The 17,844-nt window shown below is 44.5% G+C and overlaps 4 protein-coding genes across 24 annotated transcripts; 1 reads left to right on the forward strand and 3 right to left on the reverse strand.

The window, feature by feature from the left end:
* Positions 1 to 2,948: 2,948 nt before the first annotated feature.
* cg (zinc finger transcription protein combgap) lies at positions 2,949 to 11,679 on the reverse strand. Of its 19 annotated transcripts, none has more exons than XR_010653594.2 (13): positions 11,241 to 11,408; positions 9,026 to 9,162; positions 8,882 to 8,961; positions 8,104 to 8,400; positions 7,522 to 7,658; positions 7,346 to 7,448; positions 6,950 to 7,274; positions 6,719 to 6,883; positions 6,513 to 6,660; positions 6,300 to 6,442; positions 5,614 to 6,235; positions 4,737 to 5,142; positions 2,949 to 4,359 (listed from the first exon to the last, which is right to left on the reverse strand). XR_010653594.2 is itself a non-coding variant. In XM_065863528.2 (13 exons), the coding sequence occupies exons 3-13, from the start codon at positions 9,160 to 9,162 to the stop codon at positions 4,192 to 4,194; spliced, it is 2,391 nt and encodes a 796-aa protein (XP_065719600.1). In that variant the 5' UTR covers positions 11,241 to 11,351; positions 11,537 to 11,679; the 3' UTR covers positions 2,949 to 4,191. The 19 variants fall into 19 exon arrangements, 16 of the variants coding, with proteins under 16 accessions (XP_065719600.1, XP_036669576.1, XP_016929120.2 ...); XR_011603785.1 differs by having other exon boundaries at positions 7,522 to 7,717; positions 8,103 to 8,400; XR_010653593.2 differs by having other exon boundaries at positions 6,300 to 6,445; positions 7,343 to 7,448; positions 7,522 to 7,717; positions 8,103 to 8,400.
* A 507-nt stretch (positions 11,680 to 12,186) lies between these two features.
* On the forward strand, positions 12,187 to 12,800 carry mRpS16 (mitochondrial ribosomal protein S16). The gene is made up of 2 exons (XM_017073630.4): positions 12,187 to 12,408; positions 12,474 to 12,800. Exons 1-2 carry the CDS (start codon positions 12,292 to 12,294, stop codon positions 12,744 to 12,746), a joined length of 390 nt encoding a protein of 129 aa, XP_016929119.1. The 5' UTR covers positions 12,187 to 12,291; the 3' UTR covers positions 12,747 to 12,800.
* A 59-nt stretch (positions 12,801 to 12,859) lies between these two features.
* ReepB (Receptor expression enhancing protein B) lies at positions 12,860 to 15,447 on the reverse strand. Of its 3 annotated transcripts, none has more exons than XM_017073627.4 (4): positions 15,185 to 15,447; positions 13,269 to 13,501; positions 13,108 to 13,207; positions 12,860 to 13,039 (listed from the first exon to the last, which is right to left on the reverse strand). In XM_017073627.4, exons 1-4 carry the CDS (start codon positions 15,333 to 15,335, stop codon positions 12,978 to 12,980), a joined length of 546 nt encoding a protein of 181 aa, XP_016929116.1. In that variant the 5' UTR covers positions 15,336 to 15,447; the 3' UTR covers positions 12,860 to 12,977. The 3 variants fall into 3 exon arrangements, with proteins under 3 accessions (XP_016929116.1, XP_016929117.2, XP_016929118.1); XM_017073628.4 differs by lacking the exon at positions 15,185 to 15,447 and adding an exon at positions 14,446 to 14,711; XM_017073629.4 differs by lacking the exon at positions 15,185 to 15,447 and adding an exon at positions 13,562 to 13,643.
* Positions 15,448 to 15,764: 317 nt separating this feature from the next.
* Positions 15,765 to 17,758, reverse strand: LOC108008697 (solute carrier family 25 member 35). The gene is made up of 3 exons (XM_017072592.4): positions 17,061 to 17,758; positions 16,396 to 16,531; positions 15,765 to 16,338 (listed from the first exon to the last, which is right to left on the reverse strand). Exons 1-3 carry the CDS (start codon positions 17,306 to 17,308, stop codon positions 15,799 to 15,801), a joined length of 924 nt encoding a protein of 307 aa, XP_016928081.3. The 5' UTR covers positions 17,309 to 17,758; the 3' UTR covers positions 15,765 to 15,798.
* Positions 17,759 to 17,844: the final 86 nt, after the last annotated feature.

The raw sequence follows: 17,844 nt of genomic DNA on the forward strand, positions 1-17,844 counted from the left end.
AAACGTACTGATCGCGTCTGGAGCTGCTTTCGACCGACTATCTGTGCGCTGCCGGCTGAAAGCGGCAGCAGCGGCGCCGGCAGAAGCGTTTTGTGGGCTTTCGGCCGTTGGCGCGAGCGAGAGGCAAGACGCCTTCGCAAAAGGCAAAAAGTTAAAGCCAGGCCAGCGTAGGTTTCGTATTCCGACGGATGCGTAGGCCGGAACAGGCGTGGATCCAATGGGCTCATAACCTGGGTTAGTGCTCCCAAAAATCATCATAACACTCCTAATATAACCACCAATCTGTCCCAAAAAAAAACCCAGAGGAAAGTTCTGGTACCCTGATGATTTTCCAAATCAAAGTTGTTTATTCCAATCCACCGCATCGAAAACAAATAAGTCAACCTGTATAAGACTCCTTATATCACCAACAGTTTCTTCCAAAGATATTCCATACATAATTTCTGTGAAACCGAGGTATTTCCGAAAACTTTTTTCAATCCACCGTCCAAAAAATCAATAAGTCAAATATCTTTTGCACCTTTCCCGCGTAAGACTCCTTAGATCACCACCAGTTTCTTCCAAAGAAATTCAATAGATAATTTCTGTGACACCGAAAGACTTTTTTCAACCTACAGTCCCAAAAATCAATAAGTGAAATATCTTTTGGACCTTTCCCGATTATCAATATACAAATTGAAAAAGTTCTTCCCACAAAAAATGCAGATCCGCCCCTGGCCCGGTCTGCCACGAAGACCGAGTTCAATAAGCCAATAAAAACCGCACGCACACCGCATCGATCTTTTGTGAAAGTGCCAATAAAAACAAAACAAACAGATGTCTGATGTTTGCTGCCCCGATGCCCGATACTCGATGCCGGCGGTCTTTCCGTTTGAGCTTGTCAGGTACACAAAACAGAGCATCACGAACTTCCAGGGCGTGCGCCTGCGTAGCAAACAGTCTTTTCCAAAACAATATTGACACTAAATGCGAAATTGGCAAGCCAAATTAGGTCGGGCTCTAACGGCTATGTCTGTCGGATGCACAATTAAATTTGAATAGCAACGGAGACGGATTAGTCAGCGCATGCTGGCCATGTTTGTAGCCACTTTTTCAGAGATCGTCTAGCCGGGCGCTACGTGGGCGTCTCCGCCGGACCTGAGTAAGCCACGTTAAGATCAAGATTTATTCGCCATAATGCTGCCTCGATACACTCTCAATGGCCCAATTGATTTATAACGGCCTTTGGGTGGGTGCCAATGAGAAGCATCTGGAAGTGGATATGTCCAAAAGGGGCGAGCAATAGATCAGCTGCATAATGAAAAAGAACCTCATGTGACCTCCAAAAGCAAGTGTGTGTATATATAGATACCGGGCGAATCGAGCTATTAAGAAAAGCAAAGCCCAGTTCTTGCTTAATTCGAAACTGACGTCATACGCGGCGTATGAGCAACGAGCAAACGAGCACCGAAACTCATTTTCATGCGAAGCCAAAAGCAATCAAAACTTGTTTGCTGGCCGGGTACACAAAATAAAATCACACAAATAGAAGTAAGACACAAATGCAAAATTAAAGTGGCAAATAAAAGCGGCCACAGTGGAACCTGCTTAGCAATTCACCGCACACACAAATCGACATGGGCATGGGCCTAAAATTGCAACTGGATCTGGAGCATGCTGCAATTCAGATCAAATGGCAATTGGAAACTATGCCAGTGCGTTGAGAACAAAAAGTGGGGACCGACTAATTAGGAAGATAGCTTTATCGAGTGTGGGGATGATGATGATGACATCTCGACGCTCATCTCACAGTGTTTCCTTGGAATTGAATTCTGAGAGGCGTGCTCGCAATTTATGCGCAAGTTTCGGCTGTCGCGTAGCCTCAAGTTCAATTTATTTTAATTTAACAATAAGCCGAAATGCACATCAAGGTAACGTGTCCATGTCAGCCCTTATTTGGCAGCCAGTTGGCCGAAATGTCGAGATCTCCGAAATGGTTTTTTTTACTGCCTACTGCGCCCCATCCATTGCACAATGCACTTTTAGGGCAGACTTGCAAACGACATTCTCTGACGCCGGAATATCCAAAACTGACTCAACCGATGCCCATATGGGCATGAAGAGGAGCCCAGTCACGTAGCATGGCGAATATTTTATTCACTTGTAGCTCGAAAAAATTAAAAACAATTAAAAGTTACGGCGGTGAATGAATTGTAATGATTACGGCTAGCATGTTGGACACTCCCGACGTGCTTGGACCTATCCGTCGATTGGGGCAGGAACTCAAAGGTAATAGTTTCATGCCATTTTGAGACACCTGAAAACGCTTCGCCTAATGTTTTCGCTTAGGCAAAACCATTAGAGAACAATTTGTGTTGAGTTTCCACATATATTAGTGTTATCTTATCTAACATTACTTTTGCCTTGGCATTCTGCGAAATTAGCATACCAACTTTGTACACTTTAGATACTCCCATCCTCACACTCATACCATAAGTATCTTAACGATTTACTGGTGAAAAATTGCAATTGCGTTGACTCACAGTCAATATGGCAAATACTTGCGTCTGTTTGTTTAATCGCCAATCTATAAATAAGTTATTCATTCATTTTTGACAAAAGAAAGTTCCTTGGGCGGTACACTGCGAGTCAGAACATTAGGTCACTCAATTATCCCCAAGTCACTGAACGTGTGTTGAAAAATGTTACCAATATGGTTGAACTGTATTGAACTCACAATGCAACGATCTATCTGTCAAGTAATGTTACAATTGTTTGGATATGACTTAATGCGTCAAATCCAAACAATAGTGATATTATGAATCGCACGGTATATGGCGCTATTCTTATCGAAATATAGAAAACCAAATGATCGCTGCTTGGCGGGTTAAAATAAAAGTATAGATAAGACCCCCCATAATATTTTCGCAAGGTGAACAGTCTCCATTGCTTGAACAATTCACCATTAATTGCAATTACACGTTGTTTTGTTTATTATAATTCATATTTTCCGTTTGTATTTCTTTAAGGCTTACATATTAAAATATATGCTTAGTGTATGTTCATTATTTATTGTTTCATTTATCCGATTACGATAATTACCAATTATGTTCCGTCTGCTTTAACGCGTTCCTAAGACTTAACTTCGAATTTTTACAGTGTGATATACGTCGCCAAGCGTGCATTGGATGATGTGGGTCGTTTGGTTATAAGAGTGTCTGTTCTTGTTAGCTGCTTCTTGTGTTCTAATTTCATTGAATAATTTGTAAAGTTTTTTTCTTTTGCTAGGCTGTGTTTTGGGGTTGTCAAACAATTGCAGTCACCTACGCTAAAGATCTCCGTCGCCGTTCGTGTTGGATATATCTGTGTTAGCTAGTTTTTGTGCCAGGCACCTACTCCACATTCCTTAGCCTCCAGACTCTCCGGTTCGAGTCCCTCCACTCTGTCAGACCTGTTATGCATTTACTTGGTGTGTTGCAGCAAACTCCGGTTTCTGTATGTACATTCGAAATGTGCTGCACCAACGCGATTCTGGACAGGAATACCCCTACCCATACCCAGATTCAGTCCCAAGTCCACGCCCACACTCGCGACCACGCTATCGCCCACGCCTCGCCACTACTGGATTGGAGCCCCCGGTGTTACGTATTCAAGTGCAACGCATGCGCTAGTGTCTAGAACTATCCGTAGTCGTTATCCGTCTATGTTTCGTGTTAATATGTTTACAGTTTACACTTAAGCATAAATATTTGTCGTCTAGTTGAATATAAGTTTGTGTATAAGTTGTGTTATTAAAACTCGTGTAATGCGTAAAACCAATTGAACGTAACGCTTTAAAACTTGCAACTCATACAGGTTGTTGTTTTAGATGCGACCAAGGCATCGCAAAAATTAACAGATACTCTCTAAATCGTAAATCTATATATGTCTGTATATATATATATATATTATATAAGGTGTGTGTGTTCATGTCTGTAACGCTAGTTAACTTTTATGTGTACAATGCGATTACTTAGCCGGTAACCTAAGACTAACTAAAATATTACAATTAAGGGAATCGCTTACGACGCATTCGCCTCACTCCGAGGACCGTTCTGGGAGGGATCTGGTGTTCTTCTATGCGTTGTGGGTGTTGCTACTGATGCTGTTGCTGCTATCTATGTGTTGCTGGTGTCGCTGTTGCACTTGCCACGTATATACAATCGCTCCAGATTAGTCCGCACTCATGTCCCCCTGCTCCTGCTGCTGATCCTCCGGCAAGACACTGCGGCAGATCTCGTACTTGATCACCTTTCCGTGGATCTGGCCATCGGGCATTATCTGCACCTGCACCTGTTGCTGTTCGCTGGCTGCCGCCAATTGCTGCTGGGCAGAGGCCTCCTGTAAAAGTGGGGAAGCACAAAAGAAGTTAAACTCAACCCGGGAAGACTCGTTCAGCCACTTCAGCATCTCGACTAGACGACTAGATATGCAGAAATAATATTAACTAAACTAAAGATTACGCAAAGAGGGCACAAGCAACGTGTTGCAAGCTTCGGAGGGAGGGGAAAATAAAGAAGGAGAGCACGCAAAACATAAACAGGTGATAAGGGAGATACAGGACAGACGCAGGCAGAGTCGACTATAACTAGGAGTATCTCTAAGCATACGGCAAACAACAATAAAATCAGCAAAAACAACGGGAGACATACATAATATCATGATAAATAGGGAACACTTATAGACAATTAGCGATAATTTGGATGTTTCATACACACCTAAACGCGCAAACTGAAGCCTTTGAATGGAATTCGATTTGATACGATACGATTAGATTGTATTCATTGCAGAGTTATGGATTTCTTTTAATTTATAGATTTGGTGAGAGAACACGCATAGACAGACACACCACCTTCACATAGGCAGACACACCCGCACACACACACGCACCCATCTCATCAGATCCGATCGGTTCGGATCCAAAGACCCCAATACCTTTCGAATCTGAATCGGAATTTGAATTTAAATTCAAACTCTAACGCGTGCGTGTGCGCTTGTGCGAATGGTTGTCGCTCGAGTTGGTTTTGGTTTGATTAGGTTTTAATGTTCATTTGTGGTTTTATTTATCTTTTTCAGTTTTTCTGTTTCGTTTAATTCTTAGTAAGAAGTAGTTGGTACAACAAGCTGCAAAGTATTGGAAAAGGTAATGCGATTATGTTTCAGATTCGGTTTCATTGGTTCGATGGTACATATATAGATGGGTAACATGGGGCGGGCGTTGCAGATAGAAGGAGACGCAAAACAAGTGGGACATTTAACTTAGAGTAAGCTAAAACAGTTCGCCGCTTCCCGACAGGACCGACAAAGCCGTTTGGAGATGCCAATAAGAATCGTTTATTGTTGAATTGATAACATTGCTTAGGTGCTTAGTATTTAACATGTACGTTAGGGCTGCCTAACTTACTCCCAACTAGAATTAGACTTAACGCTAACTAAGTAGTGTAAATCAAAGCATTAAAGAGCGGAACGGAGCGGTTCAGATCAGATCGAATCGGATCCGTGGGTGACGGGATATCAGGTTAAATGGGTTAACTGATTATCTGATTATCGGGCTATCGGATAGGCACTGGACTGGGAGTCTGGAGACTAGCATACCTGTTGCTGCGATATGGCTGGCTTCGTCTCTAGATGCTGGCGCTGGTGCAGCATCAGGTGGTTCTTCTGGAAGAACGCCTTGCCGCACTCGCACACGTGGGTGCGCACCGTGCATCCGCCGTTCGGGTGTCGCCGATTGTGCTGCATGAGTCCGTGTTTGGCGGCGAATCCCTTGCCGCAGCTGGCGCAGAAATGCGACTTCGGCTTGTTGGCCGGCGCAACGGAAACGACGTGCTGCTGCTGCTGTTGCTGCTGTTGTTGCTGCTGTTGCTGCTGCTGCTGTGCCACGTGCTGCAGATGCTGCTGCTGGCTGTGCACGGGCATGGTGGGCACTGCGGTGACCACAGCCTGGGGATGGGTCGAGTTGGCGGCCTGCACCAGTGTGGTCTGCGACATAACCTGACCGGTGGACGATATGATCTGCACAGGCACTGGGCTCTGGCCCACCAGATTCGGGTTGGCCGTGACCACGGTGCCCGGATTTAGGCTGGCCGTGCTTAAAAAGTGTCCGGGCAGAGCGGCTGTCAAGGCACACAGATCTGTCATCAGGCTCTTGTCGCCAGTGTGAAGGCGCAAGTGAAGTGCCAAGGCCTCTCGGCTATTAAAAGCGCTGCCACACTCGCTGTAATGATATGAGAAGATTAAGGGATGTTCCAAGGGGTATTCCACCTACGCCCAATACTTACCGGCACACAAACTGCGGACGTGCCACGCCATTGGCATCCGTGGTGGAGACAGTTAGCAACGTGGAGTTACCCGGGTTGCTCACCACGGTTATGGTCTGCGGATGCGTCTGTTGACCGGCCTGATGATGATGGGCCTGTTGCAGCTGCTTGAGTTTTTAATTTAAACCAGTCAATCTCAATTTACATGTTTCAGTTAAGGCTCATGATGCATACCTGCTGATTGGCTATGATGGTGGCACTGCTAGTGTTTGGATTGACGCCATTGTGCGCCGTCCTCACATGCTGGTGCAGCTCAGCCTTGGTGAGGAATCCCTCGCCGCAGCTGACGCAGGGATGCGCTTGCTCGCCAGTATGTACGCGCCTTTTGAAGTGGTTAAGATAAGAGAGTGCTACTTGGCAGTAAAGAGATCAATGCTCACCTCATGTGGGAAACCAGCGTTCGCTTCTGTAGAAACTCTTTGCCGCACACAGTGCACGAGTGGGGGATTTTGCCGTGAATACGTCCGTGGTTAACCAGTTGGAACTTGCGTGGAAACGAAGCTCCGCATTCGGCACAAACAAATGGATTCAATGAACCATGGAAGCTGTGCGGTTAGAGAACACACTAAGGTCAGTTCAACAAATCAGAGACTATTTGAATGACAACTTACCGCGAGTGCATAATCAGGTGGTTCTCCTGGGCAAAGCTCTCACCGCATTCCTCGCAGACATAGGGTCGCTCGCCGGCGTGGAACTTGCTGTGCGTGACCAGGTGTCGCTTTAGCGGAAAGGCACGTCCGCATTCCTGGCAGACGAACGGTCGTTCGCGGCTGTGGACACGCGAGTGGGTCAGCAGATGGTGCTTGAGGGTGAAGCTCTTCTTGCACTCCTGGCACTGATAGGGTCGCTCCGTGGAGTGAAGAAGCAGGTGAGTGTTGAGACAGTGCTTGTGCGCGAAGCTCTTGCCGCAGTGGGTGCAGATGTGGGGGCGTTCACCTGTGGGGTAAACGATATGATTAGGCCCGCTCGATGGTTGGGGGTATTCTGCCAGGAACAAGAACAACCACCTGTGTGCACGCGTGCGTGGGTTGTCAGATGATGCTTGAGCAGAAAGGACTTGCCGCACTCGTCGCAACTGTACGGGCGTTCCTTCTTGATGGTGGCGTCCGTCTAAAGGGAAACGGAAAATCCGTTAATAAACCATTACAAATATTATTATAAGTCTTCAACAGATTTGACTTACTTCGCTGAAATGCATTGATTCCTGTAGTTCGGTCTTCGGGGACAACTCTAATGTGCCAGGCTCCAACTTTAAGTTGGGTGCTTCGCCCTGCGAGTCTTCGTTATCCTCCAGTCCTTGTATTACTTTCTGTACTTGAACTGAAATACCAGGAAGTATGTCACCTAAGAGTGTTGTTGCACCGCCAACGGAACAAAAGCCAAATGGAATTCAAAGGAAGATACAAAAAAAATAGAGAAGAAACAAAAGGAAAAAAATCAAAGATCCGAACAAACTGAATATGCAAATTAAATAAGTATTAGGTTCAATTGGGGGTTAATCAAACTTAAAGTTAGCGTTAGGCAAACTAAAAAATGGCAAAAACTAAGATTACAAACGTAAAACGTAACGTAATTATGCCACGCAACCGGATAAAAAGCAACCGGAACCGAGAATGTACCAATATGCCGGGTATATATACGGTGTATACCGGTGGGGATTACTTCAATCGGGAGAGTGTGGATTGATTGTATAGTGTGTGTGTGGAGGAGGAGGAGTGGTGGACCGGAGCAGGGGTGGTAACAAACACAGATTTGAGATGCTTACTTGGTGTCCCGCCGGACGCATGGTGATGGGATCCGTCGGTGATCGTGTGCGTCTGATGGTGGCCGGCAGCGATGGCGCGCTTGATCAGGATCTCGTTGCACTCCTCTTGCGTGAGATGCAGTGCTCCGATCGAGCTGAAGTGCGACTTTGCTGCCGCAGAGCCGGCGGTAAGCACCGTCTGTCCGGTCTTGGCATCTACGATGCTGCCGTTGGTCAACGTGTGGTGGTGGGCGAGCCCTGGATCCCCACCAGCAGCGGCTGCAGCTGCTGCGGCCGTGGCCGGATCCACCAGCAGATCTGTTGTTGTTTCGTTTCGATGGGTATCATATCGTTCCGATTGGAGAAGGTTCGATCAGCCCGCGCCCGCCGCCCGCCAAGTGATGAGGTGTTGTGTGTATGTGGTGTTAAATGGTGACAGTGATGTGGTGTTTGTGTGGTGCAGTTAGCGAAATGATCGGTGGGTCGGTGGGTGGATCAGGTGCAATAGCAATACGGGCAAACACACAAGCACGGTGGGAGTTTTTTGGAGGAGATGGTGGATTTTGGGGTTCGGTTTCGGGTTCGGGTTCGGTTTATCGGGTTGAATTCAAGGGCGAGCGAGATCGAGCGAGAATTAAAAAATATATAAATAAAATAAATAAACGGGAGTAGAGAGAGAAAAACAATCGATTAACAGAAAACCCAAAATATATAGATAATCACAACACAGTAACAGCAATGCGTGCAACACTGATTCGATTCGAAGGGTTTTTTGTTCGCTTTAAATCGATTCACTTACAGTTCTTGTCGAGGCTCAGAACCTGCTGATTGGGGTCCTGCTTCTTGACCACCGTCGATCCTCCTCCGGCGGTGATAACTCTGGAAGGCGACACAGAAAATGAAGTAGTGATGGATATATTTTGGTGGACTAACTCCAACGCACCTCTGTGTTCCAGGCGGAAACGATGGATCGTTCACGACAAACATGCGACGTACGACATTATTTTTGCCGCCAGCTGTGAGGCCTTTAACGTCCTTTTGAACAGCCAATGATCCATCCGTCGATAGCAGATAGGGCATCTAAAACAGAAAGGAATTTTAGTACTGATTGTTCTAAGGTTAGTGTTTAAATGTTACTTCCTAAACTAACAAATAAACTTCAGAGCTTATATAGAGAAACAATACAATAATTTAAGGAAATCGCTCAATATAGTAAAGCTATTTTCACAAATATTAAATATTTTAGAATTTTTTCTGATTTGAAATTTTGGAATTCATCGAATTCAATTCATTTACACGTGTTTTTGAATAAGCTATTTCGCCTAGTCAATATACATATGTATAAAGTATATAATCATATTTAAGTCTACACTTCCTTAAATCAGGATATCTACATACATATGTATTTTTTTTTACGAAATTATATTGTTAATCATTTTTTTTTACCGTATTTTATGATAACCCTAATAATAATTAGTACACTCTGGACTTTCAATGAAAACGTATTAATTTTGGAATCTTTCTTAATTTAATTTAAGAAAATTAAAAATGGTTTTAACGGCTAACTCATAAAACGAGAATTAAATATAAAATTGCTTTTGAAATATAAATTTTTAATTGGCGTTGAGTTTACGCAAGGTATTTGCAATTCTGAATGAAGAGCAAAGGTGAAGCCTTTTTGGAACTTAAGAGATAGTACAGTCGCCACTCGCTATGCTAAGATCTGCAAGCTGCGCCTCAAGTTAGCGGTTAATGCTTCTAACCGTGCTATGGTTTTGTTTTCGTTGCTTGTTTTTCGCTCTGATTGATAGCCAATAACCACGCTACACCTGCGCAGCCAGCAGTGCGGCAACAGATGATAAACAGAGAGTGGTGGAATGACAGGGGGTGGGGGTGATGGCGTGAGGGGATGGTCGCAGAAAGCGCGCCTTTTTCACTCTATGGGTGTGTGAGTGCAATTGGACATCGTGGCATGTGAGTGTGTGCGTGTTGGGCGCCAAAACGGTACGGCAAAAGTAATCAAAACACACGCACGACAAAACGCACACCAAAGAGCACACGTCATTTCTGTGCGTGTATAACACTCACACAAACAGAAAAGTAACTGCGGCGAATTCGCCACTGACGCACACACATGTAGAAATCGGGCGCGCAAGTGCGACGAATTCGCCGCGTTTGCAGTTGTGTAAGTGCTGGCAACAACAAAAAAAGAAGAAAAACAAACGCAATTTCTCCATTGAATTGCACAACAAAAATTGTTGCTCTCCAAAAAGATATACAAAACAAACTCAAAAGCAACAACAACAACCAAATCAAGGGGGGAAGCAATAATTATTAATAGAACTTAAATTGGGTTAGCGATACATAGTCTAGGAAAATATCGATTAGCATCGATTGCCTTTGCCAGCTGCCAGACTTTTGAGAATTTCACGACCTTCCCGTTAATTAATTGCTTGGATATTTTGGGTGGGGGGGATGGTTGGACCTTTAGCAATAACTATTTATTTATTTACTTATTTGCCAGGTGCGCGTGTGTTTTTATTTTGGGACTGGGACTGGCATTTCTCTGCGCGCACACACACCGCTCGAAATGTGTGTTTTGTGTACGCATTCGCTTTACAAATACCAAATTATGAATGTTTACGAATGAAATGGAAACGAAAAAAACCCCTATGGATGTATGGTAAAAGAATTCTAACACACTCGCTCCATTCCCCCTGTATATATTCGTATATTCGCATGACAACGCAGTTACATAAAGTGTGGCTGTGGCGTGTGCATGCATATATACATTGTACAACGTACATGTATGTACGGATGTACACATACCCGTCTGTATGTCTCAGTCACTCGTTTTTCCACGTATTCGGTATACCGTATACGTGAATGCCAGTCGGGCCGTATACATACACAGTTCGTTGCCGAAAGCAGCGAGTGTTGGTGAGGCGAGCGAACGAGTGGGTGAGCGAGTATAACGCAGTGCGTGTGTGCGTTTGTATGTATGCGTTGGTGGGCCACAACACGATTCGGTGTGGGAAAGCAACAGCAACACACCTACACACGCACCTGGAGCAGAGGGGGAGGGGGTTTGGGGGGTACATCCTGACAGTATTCAAAGGATAACTTTCCTATAATATAGACTTTAGTTTTAAACTCACCGACTCCCCGCTGACCGTGTAGTTGATGTTCGGCGATATCTCCAGTACCGATTCGGTGGCGCGGTTGCCGTTGTCAGCAAAGCCCCAGGTATAGCCGAAGGGCGGCGGATTCTGGGCGGCGCACATTGTTTAGAGAGAGGGGGGTTAACGGAACGGGGCGGGATTTTTCGGGGGGGCGGGAGACGGAACGGAACGGAAGAGAAAAAAGCGCAAAATTTCCAAACGCAAATGTAATTGCACTTCTCGCTTGCTTGTGGTATATGTAGGTATGTATGTATGTATTCTAAAGCACGTACAAAATACTAGCCTCCTTTCTAGTAGTAGTAGTAAATGGAAATTGGTAATGGTATTTTTTTTGCGGCTGTGTGTTCGATAGTCCGAAATATACACAACAATTTCAATCGTTTGGGGGTTCTTTTCAAGCACTTTTTATATTTTTCTTCTGGGGGATATCGCACTGCGACAAAATCGACAAAAAATCACCGCATTCGTTCGCCGACGACGAGACGGGGGCGAACTATACACTATATAGACCGAAAAGAAAGTCAAGTTGCTGCTCTGGCTGCGGGCGCCATTTTTTTCCGTCCCTCGGCACGGTCTCTAAAAAAATTCACTTGGCGTTGGGGAACGACACTCCATTGATAACACTCTCGGTTTTAAGCGACTTCTGGCGACGTGTGGGCGTGGGTGTGCGTGTGCGTCGATGTGTGTGCACGCGCCCCGTGTGGCTATGTGCAGTTTTTGCAATTAAATTTATAAACAAAACACTCTTTTTCCTCCAATATAATTCACAGACACAGACAAATTCCTTAGTGTTCGTGCTTCTCGTTCTCTGACGCCATCTTGTGTGTGCGCGGGCCAGGGTTGTCAGCGGGCCGCAACTATCGCGTGCTCGATGTCTGGCAACGCTGGAATGGGTTGCCCAGAGTAACCATATCTTTGGGTATTTTTCAAAGTTCCCTCAACGGTCACGCTTTGCATAACAATTCACATTTTTCGATTGAAAATTTAATTTATATTAAATCTTGTATTATATCTATAAAATATTAAGATGTCTCTGTCGCCGGCCAGTGGCATTGGTCGCTTCTACGCCAAGTCGGCCAAGATCATACGATTCGTGCGCCTGGGCTGCACCAACCGGCCTTTCTACCACATTGTGGTCATGGAGGTGGGTATTTATAGCCCTTTAAAAGGGATATAACTTCTTATAAATAATAATATCCCCTGTTTTAGAGGCGCAAGAACCAGCACCAGCCCGTCATCGAGCAGGTTGGCTCCTTTGATCCCCTGCCCAACGATTACAACGAACGTTTGGTGGCCCTGAACACCGAGAGGATTCGCTATTGGCTGGGCAAGGGGGCCCACTTGTCTACGCCGGCTGCCGAGCTCCTGGGAATCGCCGGATTGCTACCCATTCACCCACGTACCTACATGTCCGCCTGGCGGAACCGGAGAGCTGCGGCCGAGGCGGAGGCCACAGCAGAGAAGGCGGAATCAACCGCTTGAAGCACGTAGTAGTTCCTCAATAAAAGCCTCGTTTTCGTTTTTAACGTTTAACAAGCGGAGATTTCTACTTGTTCAGCGACCACTGGTGCTCTTCTTATCAACAACAAAATAAGTACAGATTTAAAATTTATTGCAAAACGTAACCAATACGAGGTGAGGTTGGTGACCGGGCCCTAAACCAAATGCATGGGTAAGCGAGCAGCGGGCGAAGCTACGGCACATCGGCACATCCTAGTCGTGCTTTAGCACTCCAGCGGCCTTCTTCATGCCATCGTCGATGATCCTGTCGACAGCTAAGGGGAAAAAAGATCCTTAATTAGCCTAATTTATACTTCAAGAGGTACTTCAACTATTCACTCACATTCGTGATGTTTCAGGAAGTAGGGTCGCACCAGCTTGGCGTAGATAATGGTGGAACCGTTCTGTTCCGTAGGCAGCATGCACCAAATGAGGAAAGCACACTGGAAAACACGGTATACCATTCAATTTCAAGAACCACTTAGGAAGGCACACAAAACTCACTTTCAGCAGCCAGTAGAAGGGAATCACCGAAGTCAGCAGGCCAGAGAAGAACTCAATGACCGTGAAGATGCCGAAGGTGACCCAATAAATCAGCCACTTGGTGTCGTCCTGCTTCGAGCTGGACTCGATGGCATGGATGGAGATGTAGGCGGGGTACAGCACTCCAATGATGTTGCACAGCAGTTGGGCGCCATAGCCGAAGATGAGATAGAGGGCGACGAATCCAGCAGCACCTGGAAAGAGTAAATCACGCCTTATTAGGGAAAAGCTTTATAAGATTGCTGGAGATCTACCGAAGCGCAGGAAAGCGTTCTCTACAAACAGCTCGACTATTTTGCTCTCCAATCCCTCGACTGCCATGCTTGCCGTCTAGTTGGTCAATTGCTGCTGCCCTAGAAGCGCATTTTCCCTTTGGCTATAAGCAGGTCCAAGGCAGGAGCGGTTTTACAAGGCGCAGGGCGATCAAAGGGTTTCTTAACTTACACACTTTAGCTACAAGACTAACTGTTCGAAGGACATTAAGCCATATACCTGTACCCTTTTTATGGGCGCCCCTTCGCGGATCCCTGGGGTTCCTAAACCGCCCCATGCCGTTGTCTAATTATAAACCCTTAGCTGTTGTCAATGGATGTCTCGACCTGTCTCTGATCCCGGCCAGTTGCATTTTGCCCGCCCAGATGAGCGGACTACGGCCTGTTGTTTTGCCATAAATGTATGATGTCATTCATGCTAGACGACGGCTAATTATATTTATACCCTGGCCGAAGGGTATTATAACTTTGATTATAAGTTTGTTAAATCGATATTAAAGACCTTACAGTTGTATGCATTCTGGTTTGTCATCACGGCTTACAGGCAAGTTGATCTGATAGCTCGTTTTACATGATAGCTTTCTTCATAGATGTCTGTTTACATACACAGTTCGTTAGCCGGATTCGCACATCTGTCATCTTAATTTGTTCTATAATTGTTATTACAATTATCCTACACCCAAAGAAATGTTTACCCACAATTCGCGAAACATCATTGTGTTTAAATCGTTATAAATCTTAAAATCTGCCAACAACTTATCCTATAGCCGCTCAACTAATGAGGCCAAGTGATCAAGTGATGAATCAATGTTTGTCAGCACTTCAAGGGTATATTTCCTTTATGGCAATTATGACCGCATTCTCACCTATTCCCAGGTAAACCAGGGGAACTCTGACCTTGCGCCGCACCTCCCGTCGATGTCTGATTAGCATAATATACTCCCAGAGCCACATCGGTCAATCCGGCGAGCTCTGGAACTGGAACTTAAAGCTCTGTGGGTCTACGCACACAGGTGTGTGGATTTTCTCCACGTGTGCCGAGCGCCACGTCTCAATTTTTAGACCTTTTGACCCCGCGGAGCTGGACTTTCGCCGGACCGTTTAGGAAATATGAAAATTGTGGAATGCGCGAAATATATTGCTCGCGGCGAACGCGTTCTGAGAAAATGTACTTTCGTTAAAGTAAACAAAGAAAAGCACAAAACATGAAACTTTTGTGGATAAGAGACGCACACATCGGCAGCTGCCTACGTAGCTGCCTACACGCACACATCACATGCTGAAATACCAGGGTATTCGGTGTACTTGTGGAGCGCTTGGTGATAAAACTAGAAACACTATTTAATTGGGCTTTGGCGTTTTAGTCGAGTGATTAGTTCCCTAATTGGTCACCAGGGGGTGATTAAACCCCCCATCACGATTCAACCACATAGCATTGCTATATATAACAGGTTGCTATTTATATGCATCCCGAAAAATTCCACTGCATTTCGATGAAATTCACTGGTTACGCAGTCAATTACCAGGAGGTCAGAGGTGGGCTTTCTAATGGGGCGGTGTCTGTGGCAAGGACACGCGATGACGTCGCCGGGACAACACACTCACCGATGAAAATGTTGACCCTGTCCACACCGGTCTTCTCCTCCACCGTATCGAAGGCCTTGGTCCAGGGCTTGGAAGCATCGCGCAGTGCCCGGCCGACATTCTGTTTGTAGCCGTTGAAGAACTGCTGCACCTGGGTCACCTGGGAGGCCATTTTGCACCGATAATATTTCAAAATATCAAAGCCAAGTTGTCAATCAAAAATATGCGACGCCGCCGACTTTCCCAACACTTGTGTGACAGTGTGACCGACGCAGCCGAGAATACCAAATAGGAAATGCACTACTGGTCTTACTAAAGCGACAATCCTGGCGGTTTTTCAATATTTTATTTTATTTTTGGGGTTAAGTAATCCTTTGGCGGTGTTCCTACGACATAAGTTTAATTTTCCTCGCAATTTAGAATTTTGAAAACAATGTAAAGCGACAGCAGAGCTGCCAGATTTTGGTAAGATTGAAATCCGTTTTTCAAAACTCCAATATCAAGAATGGAAGACTACTTGTCATTTCCCCAAGGGTTGTAACATGGTTAATATACGATCATTTTGTATACAGTGTAATCTGCCTCTTTATTATTAATATATGTATATAATGAAAAAAGAAGAAGAAAAAATACTTTCAGTTCGTGTTCTGGGGGAAAACATAATGATCGCGCAGGTAAAGCAACTTATCAAAAAATACAAATATCAAGGTGTTGTGGGGGGCAGTTCGGAGGTAGATGGGCCAAAAGCCCTTGTACATCCCGTGGAGACCCTCCGTCTTCAGGATCTTGGTAAAACAGTCTACCAAGCCGCGATAAACTAGGCCTCGTCCCTTTTCATCCACTGGCTGATTGTACATCCGAGTGGTGACCACATCTAATGGAGAGTTGGCCACTGAGACCAGGCTACCCGAGGTCAATCCGGCGCAAAAGGAAAGCAGAACCGGATGCGTTACCCATCCGTTATCCTTTAGCATGGCCTTCGCCTTGGGAAAGCTACCAATCTGAACACTGGAGGCAACTAGCGTTCGGCTCATGCTCGCCAACGATCCGCGCCAGAATCCCGGAATTCCATTGGTCCTGTAAATGTGCAGGAAGGCATCTATCATCGAGGTGTGCTTGTGCTGGAAGCCCACGGCTATTGACTGAACTGCCTGGGCGTGCTGTTGTGCCTTTATCTGAAGTGAAGTATAATCAGATCTCAAGGTCTGGTTAAAGTAACACCCACTATTTACCATATAGAAGGGACTAGCGAGAGAGGTGCCGGCACAGCCGCCCATGGCACCGAAAAACATGCCCCGATAAAAGGATATGGAGCCATCCGTGTTTTGTAAATATCCAAGCTCCAAAGCGTTCGAGTAAACGCTTAGCCTACAAGAAGAAAAGATAAAGAAAATAAAAAGATCCAGAAATTTCTAAACTAATTTCAAATTTAGGTCTTAAGTAGTAACGTTTTTTCTCTATTTGTATTTCTTGACGAAGTCATAGATAAGATAATTATGCGTACCAACTTATTTAACTTTATTTTGCTACTTATTGAAGTTCTTCAGACAGTATATTATCAACACAAGGCTTTACAGGAAAAATCTTATCTTAAAAATTTTGAATTAAATAATTTAAAACTATTAACAATACTTCGTTAAAACATATAGTACATACTGACGGCATTATGTGACCAATATAAAATGTACTGCTTATTATAATATCTGTATATATGTGGAGAAGACCCAATATATTTGGAGTTTTTTCATAAAAAATAAGTCTACCCCTTCCTAATATTGCATAGGCCCGCCACTGGTTTCTAGGGTTGGAAGATAGTTATTCTCCATGTAACAATCATTTTACCGACTTCAAGACTTCCATATGAAATACATATCAAAGATATCTAAGCAATACTTGCCTGACCGAGTTGAGGACAAACTGATAGCATAACGCCGGAGCCAGACCCTTTTCCAAGGCAAGAAGCCCGTCGTTGCGCACTATCTGCACCATGGCCTGGGGTAGATTCTTGTAGGGCTTCACATAGGTTCCCCGGGACGCCAACTCTCCCTGTAGCTGCATCCGTGTCTTGACCACATCGATGGGATTGGTGAACATCACCGCCCCCATTGCGGCCACGCCGCCCAGCACAAAATCGGACTTCGTCATCTTTTCACCTTAGTTTTGAATTTGGTTGATGTTACGTTATCATTTTGTTTACTGTCGGTCTCATGAGTATTCGACAGAGTTGTAGTACCTCGACCAGTTTAACAAAAAATTGCCAAACTTAAAATTACTTTTCATTAACTTGAATTGTGTCTGAGATAAAATTTAGGTAAAAGCACTTATTGGAAATACCCATTAGTTAATGTTGTAGATTTATTTTTATTTTTAGACATATAAAAGTGCTATACATATAGCTGAAATCTTTAGGTTTACTTTTATTTACGTAGAAGTATTAAGATGAAGGAGTAGAATAAACTTAATTTTTTATTTAAACTTAATTTTTTATTATTATCGATAGTATCGATAGTTCGTTACCTTAAATTTCAAAGACTTAAGAAATTAGATTTTTTCTGTTTGAAAAAATGTTTTGAAATCAATATTTTAAAAACATTCCTATGGCATTGTGTAAATATTACGTAATTATATAATGTATAATATTTGATCAAAATACTTTCTAATTTTAAGAACCTCCCAGATGT

The sequence above is a fragment of the Drosophila suzukii genome, chromosome 2R, assembly GCF_043229965.1.
Source record: "Drosophila suzukii chromosome 2R, CBGP_Dsuzu_IsoJpt1.0, whole genome shotgun sequence".
Classification (NCBI taxonomy): Eukaryota; Metazoa; Arthropoda; class Insecta; order Diptera; family Drosophilidae; genus Drosophila; species Drosophila suzukii.

Excerpts from the sequence above, each read along its gene's own strand:
- ReepB (XM_017073627.4), bottom strand. The coding sequence starts at position 15,335 with ATGGCCTCCCAGGTGACCCAGGTGCAGCAGTTCTTCAACGGCTACAAA. Across the intron at positions 13,502-15,184 it reads CAGGGTCAACATTTTCATCG|GTGCTGCTGGATTCGTCGCC; the intron begins GTGAGTGTGTTG and ends TACTCTTTCCAG. Across the intron at positions 13,040-13,107 it reads CTTCCTGAAACATCACGAAT|CTGTCGACAGGATCATCGAC; the intron begins GTGAGTGAATAG and ends TTTTCCCCTTAG.
- mRpS16 (XM_017073630.4), top strand. The coding sequence starts at position 12,292 with ATGTCTCTGTCGCCGGCCAGTGGCATTGGTCGCTTCTACGCCAAGTCG. Across the intron at positions 12,409-12,473 it reads ACCACATTGTGGTCATGGAG|AGGCGCAAGAACCAGCACCA; the intron begins GTGGGTATTTAT and ends CCCCTGTTTTAG.
- cg (XM_065863524.2), bottom strand. The coding sequence starts at position 11,366 with ATGTGCGCCGCCCAGAATCCGCCGCCCTTCGGCTATACCTGGGGCTTT. Across the intron at positions 8,401-8,881 it reads TCTGAGCCTCGACAAGAACT|ATCTGCTGGTGGATCCGGCC; the intron begins GTAAGTGAATCG and ends AAACAACAACAG. Across the intron at positions 7,449-7,521 it reads AATCAATGCATTTCAGCGAA|ACGGACGCCACCATCAAGAA; the intron begins GTAAGTCAAATC and ends GTTTCCCTTTAG.
- LOC108008697 (XM_017072592.4), bottom strand. The coding sequence starts at position 17,308 with ATGACGAAGTCCGATTTTGTGCTGGGCGGCGTGGCCGCAATGGGGGCG. Across the intron at positions 16,532-17,060 it reads TTTGTCCTCAACTCGGTCAG|GCTAAGCGTTTACTCGAACG; the intron begins GCAAGTATTGCT and ends TTCTTCTTGTAG. Across the intron at positions 16,339-16,395 it reads TCGCTAGTCCCTTCTATATG|ATAAAGGCACAACAGCACGC; the intron begins GTAAATAGTGGG and ends ACTTCACTTCAG.